The sequence below is a fragment of the Marmota marmota genome, unplaced genomic scaffold (assembly GCF_001458135.2).
Source record: "Marmota marmota marmota unplaced genomic scaffold, marMar, whole genome shotgun sequence".
In the NCBI taxonomy this organism is placed as follows: domain Eukaryota; kingdom Metazoa; phylum Chordata; class Mammalia; order Rodentia; family Sciuridae; genus Marmota; species Marmota marmota.
This window is the reverse complement of record NW_026000057.1, coordinates 43146765-43162513: the sequence shown is the minus strand read 5'-3', so window position 1 is coordinate 43162513 and position 15749 is coordinate 43146765. Positions and strand designations below refer to the sequence as shown.

The following is a 15749-nucleotide window of genomic DNA, read 5'->3' as shown; positions in this document are numbered from 1 at the left end:
TTCTTTAGACCCTCTAGTGGGAAAGAAACTTAATTTGGGACGAAGCACATGAGAAGAAGATTAACATTAAACAGGGATGAGAGGTGGGAGGGAAAGGGAGAGAGAAGGGAAACTGCATGGAAATGGAAGGAGACCCTCAGGGTTATACAAAATTACATACAAGAGGAAGTGAGGGGAAAGGGGAAAAATAATACAAGGGGGAGAAATGAATTACAGTAGATGGGGTAGAGAGAGAAGAGGGGAGGGGAGGGGAGGGGAGGGGGGATAGTAGAGGATAGGAAAGGCAGCAGAATACAACAGACACTAGTATGGCAATATGTAAATCAGTGGATGTGTAACCGATGTGATTCTGCAATCTGTATACGGGGTAAAAATGGGAGTTCATAACCCACTTGAATCAAAGTGTGAAATATGATATGTCAAGAACTATGTAATGTTTTGAACAACCAACAATAAAAATTAAAAAAAAAAAGAAAGAAACTTAATTTGGGATGGAAACTACTTCCAGAAAGAAACCACTTAACATGTGATTTGCAGCCAAGTTTCCATGGAGACCAGGAAAACTGTAATCAGTGTAGATAAGGCTTTGATATCATAAATGTTAGCATATTGTGGATGAGAAGGATATTTGGAAGAATAAACAACAGGTTCTGATGAGGAGGAAAACTTATCCAAAGACAGAATTTTGAAGTTGACAAGTTATATTCATTTTCTTGTTCAGAATAAGGAACATTTTCTCTGGCTTTGAGGGAATAATTAAATAATTTATTCAGCTCATGTCATCCCTTTCTTGTGGTCTAAAGGGAGTCTCCTGAGAAGATGTCAATACCAGGAATAACATTCCTTGAGGAGATGAATGAGTGTTCCCATTCAATTGGCATTTAGATTTAGTCTTTTTTACTTTAATTCATTGCCTTGATAAAATTAGTCTCATATTAATCTGAGTAGACTATAAGCTAATTTTTTTGGAACTCAATCATCATCTAAGTTTAATTTATGTATAAATTCATAAAACAAAGTAAAAATTTCTCTCCTAGAATTAATATCTCCCTGGAAACAATCACATTTAACAGCCTGATATACCTCCTTACATATTTTTCTTTCTCTAGCAACACACAGACTCTCAATCGTTCATTCAGTATTTATAGATGTCCTATTATGACCCAGGTATTGTTCTAGGTGATATGAATATAACAGTGAGGAAAGTCCTGTCCTCATGAAATTTAGGAATTTTTTATTGTAAAAGCACAGTAATGCAATGGACATTCCACCATGGCCAAGTGGAAAGAACTCCACGATGCAACATGAACACTTTTCCACATCAGCACTTAATAGTCCCACCTCTTAAAATGTTCCCCATCTGTACTGCTTCACTTTTCATTCGTTTCTCAACTCATTAGCTTCTGAGTTTCTTCACACTTTTTTTTTTAACTGACGTGTGTCTGTAAAGTTATGCATGCTTATTGCCAAATGCAGTCAATGCTTTTCAGTGCTCACCTTTCCCTGCTTCTCTAAGGTGTGTGATGCTGTCAGGTCTCTAAAACTCTCTTCCACTACTTTAGCTCACAGGATAGTTGTTCTATCTCAAACTTTTCTTAGCACTTCTTGCTAAATGATGGTATCTTCTGGGCTCTAACTTTAGCCCTTAGTCTCCATTCTATCTTTTTTCTAATTGTGTTTTTATTGGTGCATTGTATCTTTACGTAATAGTAGAATTACATATGACATATTAGTAATAGTAGAATTACATATGACATATGAATATGACATATTCATACATGTATATAATATAATTTGCTCCATTTCATTTCTCAGTATTTCCCTTTCCCTCCCCTCCTTACCCCTCCTTCCTTACCCTTCCTCCCTTCTATTTACTTTTTAAATTAATGCATTATATTTATACACAAAGTGGGATATGCTGTAATATATTCATACATGCAGATAGCATAATTTGGTCCATTTAATTCCCCAGTACCTACCCTTCCATCCCCTCCTCAGTCCCCTTACTCTGTTCTATTGTTTTCCTTTCTATTTTCAGAGATCTACCTCCTCCCTCTTTTAATTCCTTTTTTCTCTCTAAGTTCTTTATAAGATCTCATGAATTTACCCCCAGCATACATACCTATAAGCTGATGAGTCTCAAACTTTTATTTTACTTGGTCCAATATATTTTAAGGTGACTATCTTCCAGGTACTTTTAGCTAAGCAGAGCAAAACTCATTATCTTCCCCTTATTCCTGTCCCTCCTTCTGGGTTTCAAGGAAACTGCTCTTGCCCAGCCATTCAGACCAGACATGATGGCCTAGTGTTAACATTTCTTCTCCCATGTTCCCCACATAGTTTGCAGCCCTAATAAATGTCCCTCTTTAAAATATCTGATCTCCTTATCTTCACTGTCACTAATCTTGACTATTATCCTCTATCTCTTGGATTCAGGTAAATCTCCTTGCCCATGTCTTATTTCTTCCAATCGATTCTTCACACAACCACAGTGAATTTTCGAATGCAAGGTTTCTATTATATCATTCTTTTCTCTATCTTTTGTTTTTTGATGGGAACATAGCTACTCCAATCACCATAGAACTTATTAAACAGTTATCATGTATATATCTACGCGCTGAATTCTGTGGTCGGTACAAGGATGAACATAATGAGAAATGAAGCAATAAATATAATCTGGTAACTCCCATACAAGTTAAACACGATAAAGGCAAATACACTGTTGTGATCATACTACAGAGACTGCTATGCAGGAAAAAGTTCACGTTGCTAAAAGGGAGCCTGAAGCTCAAGTTGGGAGCTCATAGGAGGAAATTCATTTCATTCCCCCTGCTTTCCTTAGGGAAGACACCTCTATTTTCTACATCCTGCATTGCTGACCACCTTTAATTCCCCATTTCTACTGCCTAATTGATATTTGTCCCCTTTCTTGGGAAAACCATCCTCACATAATGCTCATGCCACCTGAATGGTCTCTCTCCTCACTCTGCTCCCCAAACCTATATTATATATTTTGTGAATTGGCTCTTGCCTCAGTCTCCCTTTCCACTCCAGCTGTTGTCAGCTACCTCAGGTACTTCAGACATTTGCATGGCCACCTATTAAAATTTTCCAGCTTCTCTAATGACCTTCATTTCCCATCTCGGCCATGCAGGCCAAGGCCAGATGCCTAAATAGTACAATTGCTCAGAGGTGCCTCATATATCTGAAATCTCAAGTCAGTAACATGCGTTTCACCTTTACCTCAGTCTTTCAATGTCCTGATTACCTTGATGATACAATTTCTACTCTTTAAATTCACCAAAACCTTTAGTTTTTAGGTTCCCCTACTTTTAATATCATCCCCATCCGTTCTAGACTTCATGATGCATCAATCACCTCAGCTATGGTCTGGCCAGGGCATTCACATCTCTTCTTCATTTCACCATGGTCTATGTGGTTCTCAGAAGTTTAACTAGAATTTCCCCTTCAAGGAAAACCTTCAGTAGATGCATCTACAATCCTTAGAGACACTGCATTATTTAACATGATGATGTTTCCTATCCTCCAGATTTTTTCTTCCACAGATTTTTTCCTGCTCATATCCCTTTTTTTTTTTTTTTTGGCAGGGGGGCTACCAGGGATTGAAATCAGGGGCACTTGACCACTGAGCTACATCCCCAGCCCTATTTTGTATTTTATTTAGAGACAGGATCTCACTGAGTTGCTTAGCACTTCGCCATCCCTGAGGCTGGCTTTGAACTTGTGATCCTCTTGCCTCAGCCTCCCAAGCTGGTGGGAATATCATTCTGTTTACAAAAGTACTTCTGTTCCTTCCTATGACCTTGACATTAAATACAGCTCTATACTGTCATGCAGCTCTGTCATTTAGCTTATATCTCTTTCCATAGACTAATCTCCCAACAGGCAGAATCTGAATCTCTGCTGTCATATTCTAAACTCTTGATTAGTAGAGGGCCACAACCTTGTGCATTTTAGATTTGAGCATTGTGCTCCTCTTACTGAAACACAATTTTTGTCCTCCTTTCAGCTCTTCATGAGGATTGCTCTCCCTCCTGCAAGTTTGGAACCTTAGATGTGTTTTGTGTTTCTTGTCCGTGTTCTTTCAGTTGGTTACCTTTGTTCTGCATTCACCCAGACACTCCTATGAATGCACTAAAACTCTACCCATTAGGAGAGAGTTCTCAACCCTGATATGAGCTCTTATAAAAGTCTGCAGTTGTCTACTGATAGCACTTTCAGCTGCCATGACAATCCTCTAATTGTTTATCTGTCTGTCCCTAGAGGGACTAAGTTCCTTGAGAGCAGAGACCATCTTAATCATCTCTGTGACCCCCAAAGTATACTCTATGGCACATAGTAGGCAAATCAATGTTAAATGAGTAATTCATTCAATCTACTCATTCATGAGATCAAAAACTAGGTAGAGTCTGGTTGTAACACCCCTCCCCCAGCAGCACCCATATTCAGAAGATACAATTAACTGAAAGATGAAATTAATCCCTGTAAATAGAATTTGTCTTTGAAACAAGAGAAAGGAAGTGATAAATTAATCTTTTAGAATATGTAATAATAGTTATATTTTCTCACTTATGAATACCTGATACTTTATTTGCAAATCAAAGTTTTCTAACTTATGAATATCTGATTGACATTTAATTTGTAAGCTGCAATCTTATGCCTTTGCATCCTTCAAAAAATTAATTTACACTCCACTATTGGCTTATTTTGTACTCTCTAACCATCTTGCAATTCAGAATCTGCATGGAAATATGAGGATTCATATTTCATTCCACTTATAATTGTGCATTAAATATGTAATTAGTTTAAAACAATAGATTTGTACTAAACATTCTTAGATAAAGGAAAATCATGAATTCTAATATCTAGCTCCCAGTGATATAAATTAATAAAAAACTGATTAGAAACTTTTTATATATTCTTTTGCCAAGTTGAAAGACCCACTTAGCATTTTTCTTTTTAATTGGCAGGAAAGTGAGAATGATGGCTGTTACTCTTAACAGATTTGGCATCATCACTATCATTTATATGCAGTTTTCTTCACATGGTACCCAGATGGTGACAAAAAGTCCACTAAATTTCAAAACTATTTTCTTTATATTTTAGCCTAGGTGATGTGAACACTCAAAATATGTTACTTGAAAAAAATCTTATTTTAAAACAAATTTTATATTATGTAAGAATAGAAGTTAAATATATACTGATGTATTTTTGGAAACTTCCTTATCAAAGACCTGTAAATGATATTATAAATTTGGTTTTAAAAAGCTGTTCATAGGGCCTGGGGTTGTAGCTCAGTGGTAGAGCACTTGCCTAGCATGTGTGAGGCACTGGGTTCAATCCTCAGCACTACATAAAAATAAATAAAATAAAGATTTTGTGTCCATCTACAGAAAAAAAAAAAATACACACACACACACACAACTGTTCAGAGATTATATGAAGATTTTTATTTTAACATTGAACTATAGTCTTTGACTCATGGATTCTTACAGCCAGAAGGAAACGTAAAGGTCATCTAGAACTTCTTTTCCAATTCTGGAATCTTTTTTTACAGAATCCTTGGTAGCTGACCCTCTAACCTGCTTTAATGTTTGTTCATTTTCTTTTTTGCAAATTCCTTTTTTTTGCATTACGTTGTAATCATCCTCTTTGTAATACTACATTAGTCCTAATTCTATACTCTGGAATAAGAGATGATTTGGGCCATTCACTAAGTTATAAAAGCTACAAATCTAGAAATCATTCTTTATCATTTCCTTTGTCTCTCACTCCCTCTACCCCTCACTCCCTTACTGGTTTAGTTCTATCAGTTCTAAATTAAAAGAATACATTTGACAAACCCACTTCTTTCCATTTTTACTACCACTAGATGGTAGTCCAAGACACCATCATCTTTGACCTAATCAACTGTAATAGCCTGCTAAACAATTTCTGTGTCTCGGTTCTCAGATCTACAATTCCCTTTCAATACCTGTGATGTCAGATTTGGAGTACATGCACCCTAAGGCAAAGCAAGATAATTCATTGAGATTCAAGAAGAAATGCTGGAAATTCTACTTATTTATTTTTATCTCATTCTTTTAGGTTTCTATTTTTATATATTTTATAATGTTCACAAATAAGTACCACAGTATGTATGTGTGATTTATAAATAAAAAATGTGTATATATTGGGGCACAGGCTAAGTTATTGACTATTTCCCAGATATGCTCTTATTAGTATACAGTAGTATTATTATATTTAAGAGTTTGCACACAGTACTTTGTATAATGTATTCTCTTATTAGCATTTTACCTCTCATTTTTGTCTTTTGCCTTTATTAAATTCATGGTTTCAGGTATCCAGCTTCTCAGATCTGTTTGCACAGTCTTTTATAACAGGTAAATAATTTATGTTTTTCAATTGAAAGGCCTTCCATTTGTCTTAGTTATATTTGTCTTATACATTTTTATATTTTAAAACAATATCATCTTTATAGAAAAATTGCAAGTAAAACACAAATGACATTTTTTTTTCCCTGAATGATTTTGAAAGTTAATTACCAACAGGGACCCTCGTATCCCCAATACTTTACTCCGTATTTCCTACAAGTAAGGATAGTCTCCTAAAGGTAGCCACAAAACAACCATCAAAATCAGGAAATTAACATTGTTATTCCCTTTTCAACCTGAGACTTCATCTAAGTGTTATCAGTTCTTTAAGAACATCCATTTGAACTCAGAATCACCTATTGCATTTAATTATAATGTCTCCTAGTCTCTTTCAAACTGGAAGAACTCCTTGTCCTTTGAACTACATAAGCTTGGGATTGAATTCAGGTTACACATCTTTGGTTTTGACATCACAGAAATAATGTTGTGCTTTCTCTGTGCATCATATTTGTTACAATAACATCCTACAAAATTTTGGTTTGTCCCATAACTGACGATGGAAACTTTAATCACTTGATTAAGATGGTGTCTATTAGCATCTCCCTGTAAACTTTCTCTTTTCCCTATGTAATGTTTGAGGAGTTTGAGGAGGTACTTTGAGACTATGTCAATATCCCCTTTCATATCAAATTTTTATTACTTATTTATATCAGTATGGACTCAGGGGATCCTATTTTACTTAGAGAATACATTTTTTTTAATTACCACTATTTATTTTGGTGCTCAAATTGACCCAAATTTGACCACTGAGAGCCCCTTCAATCAGGTTTCTGCATCCTTTTAACATACTCTCATCAATTCTTGAACTTCTCCTTATTTTCCATCTATATTTAATTTCCTTTGCTTCAGCAACATTTTAGGTCATTTAGATTACTTGAATCATGATTCTGTCACTTCCAATATAAACTATTCCTCCCAGAAATTAAGCATTTCTCATTGAGATATTTAAGTCATAGATAATAAGTATCAATGAGTATGGGCCTAAGAGAGGGTCCTCAATAATTGTTACTGCTAAGTGACAGGCCCTAACAAGCTCATCACTCCAGCCAGCTCTTCTCTAGATTTTAACTGTCTCTTTTTGGAAATAAAATGACTTGTTAGCATTCTTAATGGAAAAAAGAGAGAAACAGAACCAGTAGTTTGTTTTCCACATGATTGACAGCACTGTGTCCATCCCCACCTGATCCCAGGGCCCAGATAATTTGTACTTAATAGGCCTTTACTTTCAGCCCACATGGTAATAATGAAGCTTTGTAGAGGGAGGAATAACCAAATTAGTCCCTGCCACACATTATGCATTCAGTAATGTTGCTCAACTGAGAAAATTAGCAAATACTTCAGATTAATGCAAATAAATTAATTCAAACTTTAAATGGATCTCGCTGTTTAACTAGCTATTTGTGTACCGTGGAAGAATCTACAAAGTCAAAAACTTGAGTCCAATGTGAACCCTAAGGATTCAAGCTGTGGAACTCGGGCAATCCACTAAATTATTATTATGAGTATTTTGGGAGATTTTTGTTTGTTTGTTTGTCTTGTTTTTGGTTCAATGGAACATCACTACCTACTTCATAGAATTGTGCAGCCTAAAGAAGATCATGTAAAATAAAATTTTCTATGCTTCATTAACTGGTATTAAAGTGTAAAATTATCATTCTTGCCTCCAATCTAGATGATTTTACATCATTTTATAAGACAAGTTTCCTGTGAACATTTTCCAAATGCTACATCACTCCTAAGCCATTTACCTAATGTTGATCCTTTAAAAGAAAAGAAAAGAAAAAAAGGAAAAGAAGGAAATGAAGCTCTCCCTGCAGGACTTTTCTCTTGACTCTTGTCTAATTTGTTCTTTTTGAAATACTCATAAATCATCTACTTAAAAAATCATTCTCACATTTTTCTGTGATCAACACAAGCCTCACAGTCCAGTTTGCAAATTCTTCCTCCTTTTTTATTGGAAAATTAGAACAGATTTGCTTTTCAAGTTTTCTGGCATCTTTCCTCTGCTCCTTGATTTTTTAGAAAGTTCTAATATTAACTCTTAAAAAAAATAAGTGTTAGACTTAGCTCTGCTGTTCGAGAATCAGTGTTATAGGTTGGTGGATCAGGTTGAGGGACATAAGGAAAATATACCACAATTTCTCTACCTCTCTATTTTCCCACCTAATAAAATGAACATAAAGAATAAATTAGACTCTTATTATGTTCACACTGCAGATCAAATACAATCATGCATGTGAAGGAAAGTCTGTAAATTATAAAACTTTATGTAACAAACAATTCTATACTCCAGGCTAATTATAATAAAAGCTACAATTTATTACATGTACTCTCCTCACTGAGGTCAGTAGTCCCTTCCAGGACCCACAGTAACCCAAGGAAACTGAGGATCAGAAGGATTAAGTAATGCTCAAAGTCACACACATAAAAAGCTGTGGAGGAAATTCAAACCCAACTCTGACTGCTTCCAAAAGCTATATACTTATCTACACCCCAAATGGCACTCCTAACTCCCCCTTGTGAGGCCTAGGAGTTCAGCATTTAAACAGAAGCTGCCCTGAAAATTTTATACCTTTTAAGAGCTCCTGCCAAACTTTTATGTTGTTGGTCCTAAATTTTCCAATATGAAAACTATTCCACTTTCTGGAGGAGACAGAAACCATGTAGTTGATTAATAGCTCTGAACTCTCATTTATCACCTAACACTATACCATCTTTCGAAAACAGCAAACTTTTCTCCTGCAAACATTCTTTATTTCAAGTGTTTTCATAAGCCTAAATTCCTTTTGCCTTTACCACTAGGTGAGGGGGGAAAAAACAAAACCTAGAAAAACCTGAACCAATTATCTTTTCAAGGAATTGAATAGCCATTATGTCCAAGTATACTTTCTGCATATGATAGTTATTTAATTATATAACCCATCCCCATAAATCCTTTCCATAATTTTTACCTCCCTTTTTAATTTTCTCCAAGTTTCCCTTAATAGGTGATACCAATTTGTCATGTGCAAAATCAGTGGTTTCACAAGTGATAGTAACAATGGCTTCTGAATGCCTTCTAATAATGCTTATGAAATGTCTGTATCTTTGGGAGTTTATTACATTTTAAATTACTACAACTACGGTTATTGTGAAACTTTTATGGATAATGATCTGTGGAGTGGACAAAGAGAACATGAATGTGCCTCAGCAGTAGTGACCAACTATCACTTTAGCTCTCACAAAACATTTTAGTATGTCTATAAATAACACACCAAAATAACTCATGATTGCATTACACAGTCATTGGAGCAACTTAAAAATAAATTGAATCATTTACCCATTGTATATATAACATGCTGATATTTCAGGATAACCACTGTGAAAAAAGTTTTATATTTTTACCTCAATGTTACGCTTAGTAATCTGATTCTAAGAATACTTTAATATTTACCCTAGTAATTTTCCACAATCATTATTCTTTTATAATTTCTATATTGACAAATACAAAAGTGCTTTTTTGAACCTACTAAATAAGTCGCTTTGAAAATGTCATGAACTAACAAACACATCTGAACCCACTTATGGTCCACTTCTACCCAAAAGCCCTCAGAAAAATGTCTGTAAGGAAAAAATGATAGAAATTAAAATTCATTTAATTTTACCATATAGGACTGTTCCATATTTTCTTAAACTATATTATAAGTATTGCCACTGATAAACAAACTTACTCATTTCCAACTACTAGTGGAGAAACATAACTCCTAGCACTAGCTAAAACATCTACTCTAAAATGGCTTTGCAAAAATAAAGTCCTGTGTAGTCAGAAACCTCTCTTTTCAGAGATCTAACTAAGTATGAATTATTGTTCGACTATCACTCAGAGATTTTTGTCTGATTTTTGCCTATGTCTTTAGTACTTAAAATCTAGTTTGAAATAAATAATCTCAGGAAATCACTTAGAAGCTAATGTGAGGTCCCTAAATTGAAAACAATGATAATAATATTCCAATTCTGTGTATCCTTTCTCTTGTTAATTTTCATATAATTATGACTAAATTTTACTTTAATTAACTCTGTAATTAGTAGAATGAAGTTTATTTGAATTAATTATGTTGTAAAGACTTTTATAATAAGACTGTGAAATAAGTGGTGAAATCATTGCTTTGAAAACATTTATTTAGACTTATGCATTTCAAATGTTAAATCTGAAGCTAATCAGAATAAAACTTTGGAGTCAAGAGTAGAAATGTGGAATTGGTCATATATAGTTTGTATTAAAGCTTATATCTTCATAGAAACATTATTTAATTTAGGAATCATTATTTGATTTATGTAGACTATCTCTTTTATTCTGCCCTAACAAAATTTTTACTCTTTTTTTTTTTCTCAAGGTATCAGATACACACAGGACTTCAACATTCTATCATAAGACCTACCCAACCCAACTGTTTACCTCTGGACAATGCAACCTTACCTCAAAAGTTGAAGGAGGTTGGATATTCAACACATATGGTTGGAAAATGGCACTTGGGTTTTTACAAAAAAGAATGCATGCCCACCAAGAGAGGATTTGATACCTTTTTTGGTTCTCTTTTGGGAAGTGGTGATTACTATACACACTACAAATGTGACAGCCCTGGGATGTGTGGCTATGACTTGTATGAAAATGACAATGCTGCCTGGGACTATGACAACGGCATATACTCCACACAGATGTACACACAGAGAGTGCAACACATCTTAGCTTCCCATAACCCTGCAAAGCCTATATTTTTATATATTGCCTACCAAGCTGTTCACTCACCACTGCAAGCCCCTGGCAGGTATTTTGAGCACTACCGATCCATTATCAACATAAACAGACGGAGGTATGCTGCCATGCTTTCTTGCTTAGATGAAGCAATCAACAATGTGACTCTGGCCCTAAAGACATATGGTTTCTATAACAACAGCATTATCATTTACTCTTCAGATAATGGCGGCCAGCCAATGGCGGGAGGAAGTAACTGGCCTCTCAGAGGTAGCAAAGGAACATACTGGGAAGGGGGAATCCGGGCTGTTGGATTTGTGCATAGCCCACTTCTGAAAAACAAGGGAACAGTATGTAAAGAACTTGTGCACATCACTGACTGGTATCCCACTCTGATTTCCCTGGCTGAGGGACAGATTGATGAAGACATCCAACTAGATGGTTATGATGTCTGGGAGACCATAAGTGAAGGCCTTCGCTCACCCCGAGTTGATATTTTGCACAACATTGACCCTATTTACACAAAAGCAAAAAATGGCTCCTTGGCAGCAGGTTATGGGATCTGGAATACAGCCATCCAATCAGCCATCAGGGTGCAGCACTGGAAATTGCTCACAGGAAATCCTGGCTACAGTGACTGGGTTCCCCCTCAGTCTTTCAGCAACCTGGGGCCAAACCGGTGGCACAATGAACGGATTACCTTGTCAACTGGCAAAAGTATATGGCTTTTCAACATCACAGCTGACCCATATGAAAGGGTGGACCTATCCAGCAGGTATCCAGGGATTGTGAAGAAGCTCCTACGGAGGCTGTCACAGTTCAACAAGACTGCAGTTCCTGTCAGATACCCCCCCAAAGATCCCAGGAGTAACCCACGGCTCAATGGAGGAGTCTGGGGACCATGGTATAAAGAGGACAGCAAGAAAAAGAAGACAAGCAAAAATAAAGCTGAGAAAAAGAAAAAGAAAAGTAAGACAAAGAAGAAACGGCCCAAAACACGTTCATCTCCAAATTGCTATTCAGGTGTTATTCCTGAATAACTACAAATAGTTCCAGTTTGGTTAAACTTAAAAATTCTTAGTCTTTCACCTGTTTGCTAGGTAAACCAGCAAATTTGGCTCAGAAATATCACTGCCATAAACACAGGGCTCATTTTCATGTTGTACCAGTCCAGAGACTTCTGCCACCTGGCTGCCACATGGAAAATTGTCCAGCTCCATACCAAAGGTACTGCTTCTGCAAGTCACACTTGGAGGCCATGGAGATGTTTATTTCTCTGGATCCTTTATAAAAGGTGGTCAGTCGTGAGTTTAACTGCTGTGCTTCCTTCAGTTGACCAAACACAATGCTTTACATTATAAGTGGGGACAATGATCAGCAATTGAGGAGCATGCTGATTTGATGGAAATGACAGGGTAGCATGATTTTAAAAGTACTTTTGATATAGTCAAAGATTGTGTCACCTCAAAGGCCTCGAAAAGATATTTTCATAGTGAATTTTTGTATCTCTATCATATGACACTTGAGTTTTAAAATTAATTCTATTTCATCTATCATTTCCTTGCCTGTGAAAATAAGCTGTTTTTCTTACATGTGAACAGCTTGCACCTCATTTTATCATGCATAAGGAAATGGCAAATAAGAATGTTTGAGCACACTGCCAAAAATGAATGTAACTATTTTCTAAACACTTTAATAGAATAACACTTCAATATAAAGTGCATAATTTATTTTTAAAGTAAAAATATTTTGTTTTCATAAAAGATATGCAAATGGTTTTAATTATTTTATTTTTATTTTCTGCATACCATTAGAATAATTTTATTTCATTTCTTCAAGATTACCAAGCACTGTTAATACAACAAATTACTGAATTACTGTAGTACTTGTGTAAATACATAGAATATAAAAAGAAAATTTTCAGAAAAAAATTATAATCATTATGTTCAATCATTATTTTGAATGTAATAAGATGAGTATAGTCTTATTTGGAAAGTCAATGTACAGAGCTGATACATCTTTATTGTTTCTACCATAAACTATTTATGTATATTAATTATTAAAATGATTTATTTTATGACATTGGCATATTTAGTGTGGCTTCTCTGACCTAACCTCTAGAATTCTAGGTAATATTATTCATCTCAACAAGTAAAATTCTTTACAAATAGGCAACTGAAGGTATGATTTGGTAACATAATAATATAAAGATTTTGCAAATAAGAGATGTTTCCACCTGGCTATTGCATTGAGAAAGATGTTCACTTATTTATAAGTAACATTCAAAATGACACTTGCTTTATGCGAAGTAGACAGGAGAGAAATGGAAATATGAAAGATATGGACCTTGGTAGTAGTTAAAAATCTAGTTTGGAACTCATACAAGTAAACACTATGAGGAAGATCAAGAGAATTATCCATAATGATGTTTATCATGGACCATGGATAAGCTTAGATGTGTGTGTGGTTCCTGAGGAGCCTGGAGTTTTCTTTGAAGTGTCCTTTCTTAATGCATAGGCCTCTGAGCCACACCTCATGAATCACAGGAAGAACTGTGATTTGTGAGTTATGACTATGGTAAGAGGACATATGTGGTAGAATAGCAGTGTGCTAGTAAGTACCTGTATGTTAGAACTTAAGTGATTGACCACTATAGTTTCTGGGAATCTATAAAACAAATCTGTAAACAAGTACTGAAATTACTATCTTCATGGGCAAATTAATTAAATTTTTAAAAATTTTTATATTTTTAGAATATTTAGCTTCATTTTATTATATAATATTAAGCAGTATTTCCCAAAGTTTAGTCTAAAAGAATATTGTCAATGTTTTCCTTTGTTGATGCTATGACTTATAATAGATGATATACATTTTTAAAAAATAGTTATTACATTAAAAAAACTACTGAAGAGAAATAACTTTCAGATATTTTCTATTAAAATATCTGAAAGAAAGTTAAAGATATTAATTTACTGCAGACTTTCTTAGAGTTTTTTTAAATCGTAGTTGGCACTGGAACTCTCTAACAGAAGAAAAATTATATACAATATTTTCTAATTTATTTCATCTTAAAAATCTTCTCTATGATGCATTAGTAACATTGAACTAGGGTTCTAAGGAACAAACTGTGAAAATTTCCAATGTAAGCATAGAATCTTCTCCATGTGCCTAGCAAAACAAGGAAAAGGAGCAAAGAAGTAAATTAGAAATATGAAAATTAATTTAATTTGGAGTCCCCATAGGCTTTACCCATTATGATGTGATTTTAAGTTCTTTATAAATGACCATAACTTTCTAAATGAAACTAAGTTAACCTACACTGAAATGGCTTTAGGGATATTGATCACTGTTTTAAAGAGAGTACCTGCCCCCTGCACATGGACTGTGATTTAAAAGTCTGTGTCTTGTCCCTAAGAAAACAAAATCTAATATAATAATCATATATAAATCATGAACAAAAATGTTTCCAAATTGCTGTCAACAAGTTGCTAGTTATTTCAAGAAGGCCAGGAAGGAAAGCACCATGCATTTGACTTTTACGCTGTAATCACCAAATGCCATGTTACTATTGGGTCTTCATTGTCTTATGTCATTCTGAAATGGATCTTCAAGAGGCATTTCTAGGCTGTCTGTACCTATTTTACACCTTGAATCCTTTTCTTAGGATAACAAAGATAATCCCACTATTTTTCCCAGAAAATTCCTTGTAGGTACAACTCAAATAAAAACAAACAAGGACAGTAGAGTGAATCAGACATAACTTTCCTGTGTTTATATATGCATACACCACCAGTGTAACTCCACATCATGTACAACCACAAAAATGGGAAGTTATACTCCATGTACATATGATATGTCAAAATACATAATACTGTCATGTATAACTAAAAATAACAAATTTTTAAAAATTAACAAAAAAACAAACAAGGATGTTCCTTTCACCCAGTGAAAACATTTACTGTCAAGTCTACCTACAGATGTGTTTCATTTATCTTTACTTACTCTTTTCTTCTTATTCAAAAAATTGATAACTATCATAGTTGTGTTAATCAGGACTGTTTTAAAATTAAAAATTTTTAAATTTAAAAATTTAGGGGAGAGTCTCTCTCGCTTTGTCGTCGAGCCAGAGGGGAGGAGCGGGGCCGCCGCCCGCGCCCACAAGGTAGGCAGACCTGCGACCAACCTGGAGATCAGGCCCAGCGGTCTGCGGGCGTAGTAGGAGGGGCAGGGCAGAGACGCCGCCCGCGCTGGCAAGGTAAGCAGACCTGCGACAGACCGGCGGATCAGGCCCAGCGGCCTGCCAGCGTGGTACACACTTCACCCCAACTGGAGTAGGGACAGAGCAGAGCCTTCGCCCACACCCAGATCAGGCCCAGCGGCCCGCCTGTGTGGTGGTCAAGTGACCCCAATTGGAGTGGGGGCAGAGCGGAACTGCCACCCGTGCCCGCAAGGTGGGCAGACCGGTGACCACCCTGCAGATCAGGCCTAGCGGTCCCTGGGCGTGGTAGGAGGGGCAGGGCAGAGCCTTCGCCCCCACCTGCAAGGTAGGCAGACCTGCGACA

The 15749-nt window shown here is 35.7% G+C and overlaps 1 protein-coding gene across 1 annotated transcript in view; it reads left to right on the top strand.

Annotated features, from left to right (window-relative positions):
• The window catches only part of Arsj (arylsulfatase family member J), a 79252-nt gene extending 65983 nt beyond the window's left edge, over nt 1–13269 (top strand). The window contains exon 3 of the mRNA XM_048813836.1: nt 10829–13269. Within this exon, the coding sequence (XP_048669793.1) occupies nt 10829–12227 (1399 nt within the window). The 3' untranslated portion in view covers nt 12228–13269. The remainder of the gene's footprint in view (nt 1–10828) is intronic.
• The last annotated feature ends 2480 nt before the right edge of the window (nt 13270–15749 follow it).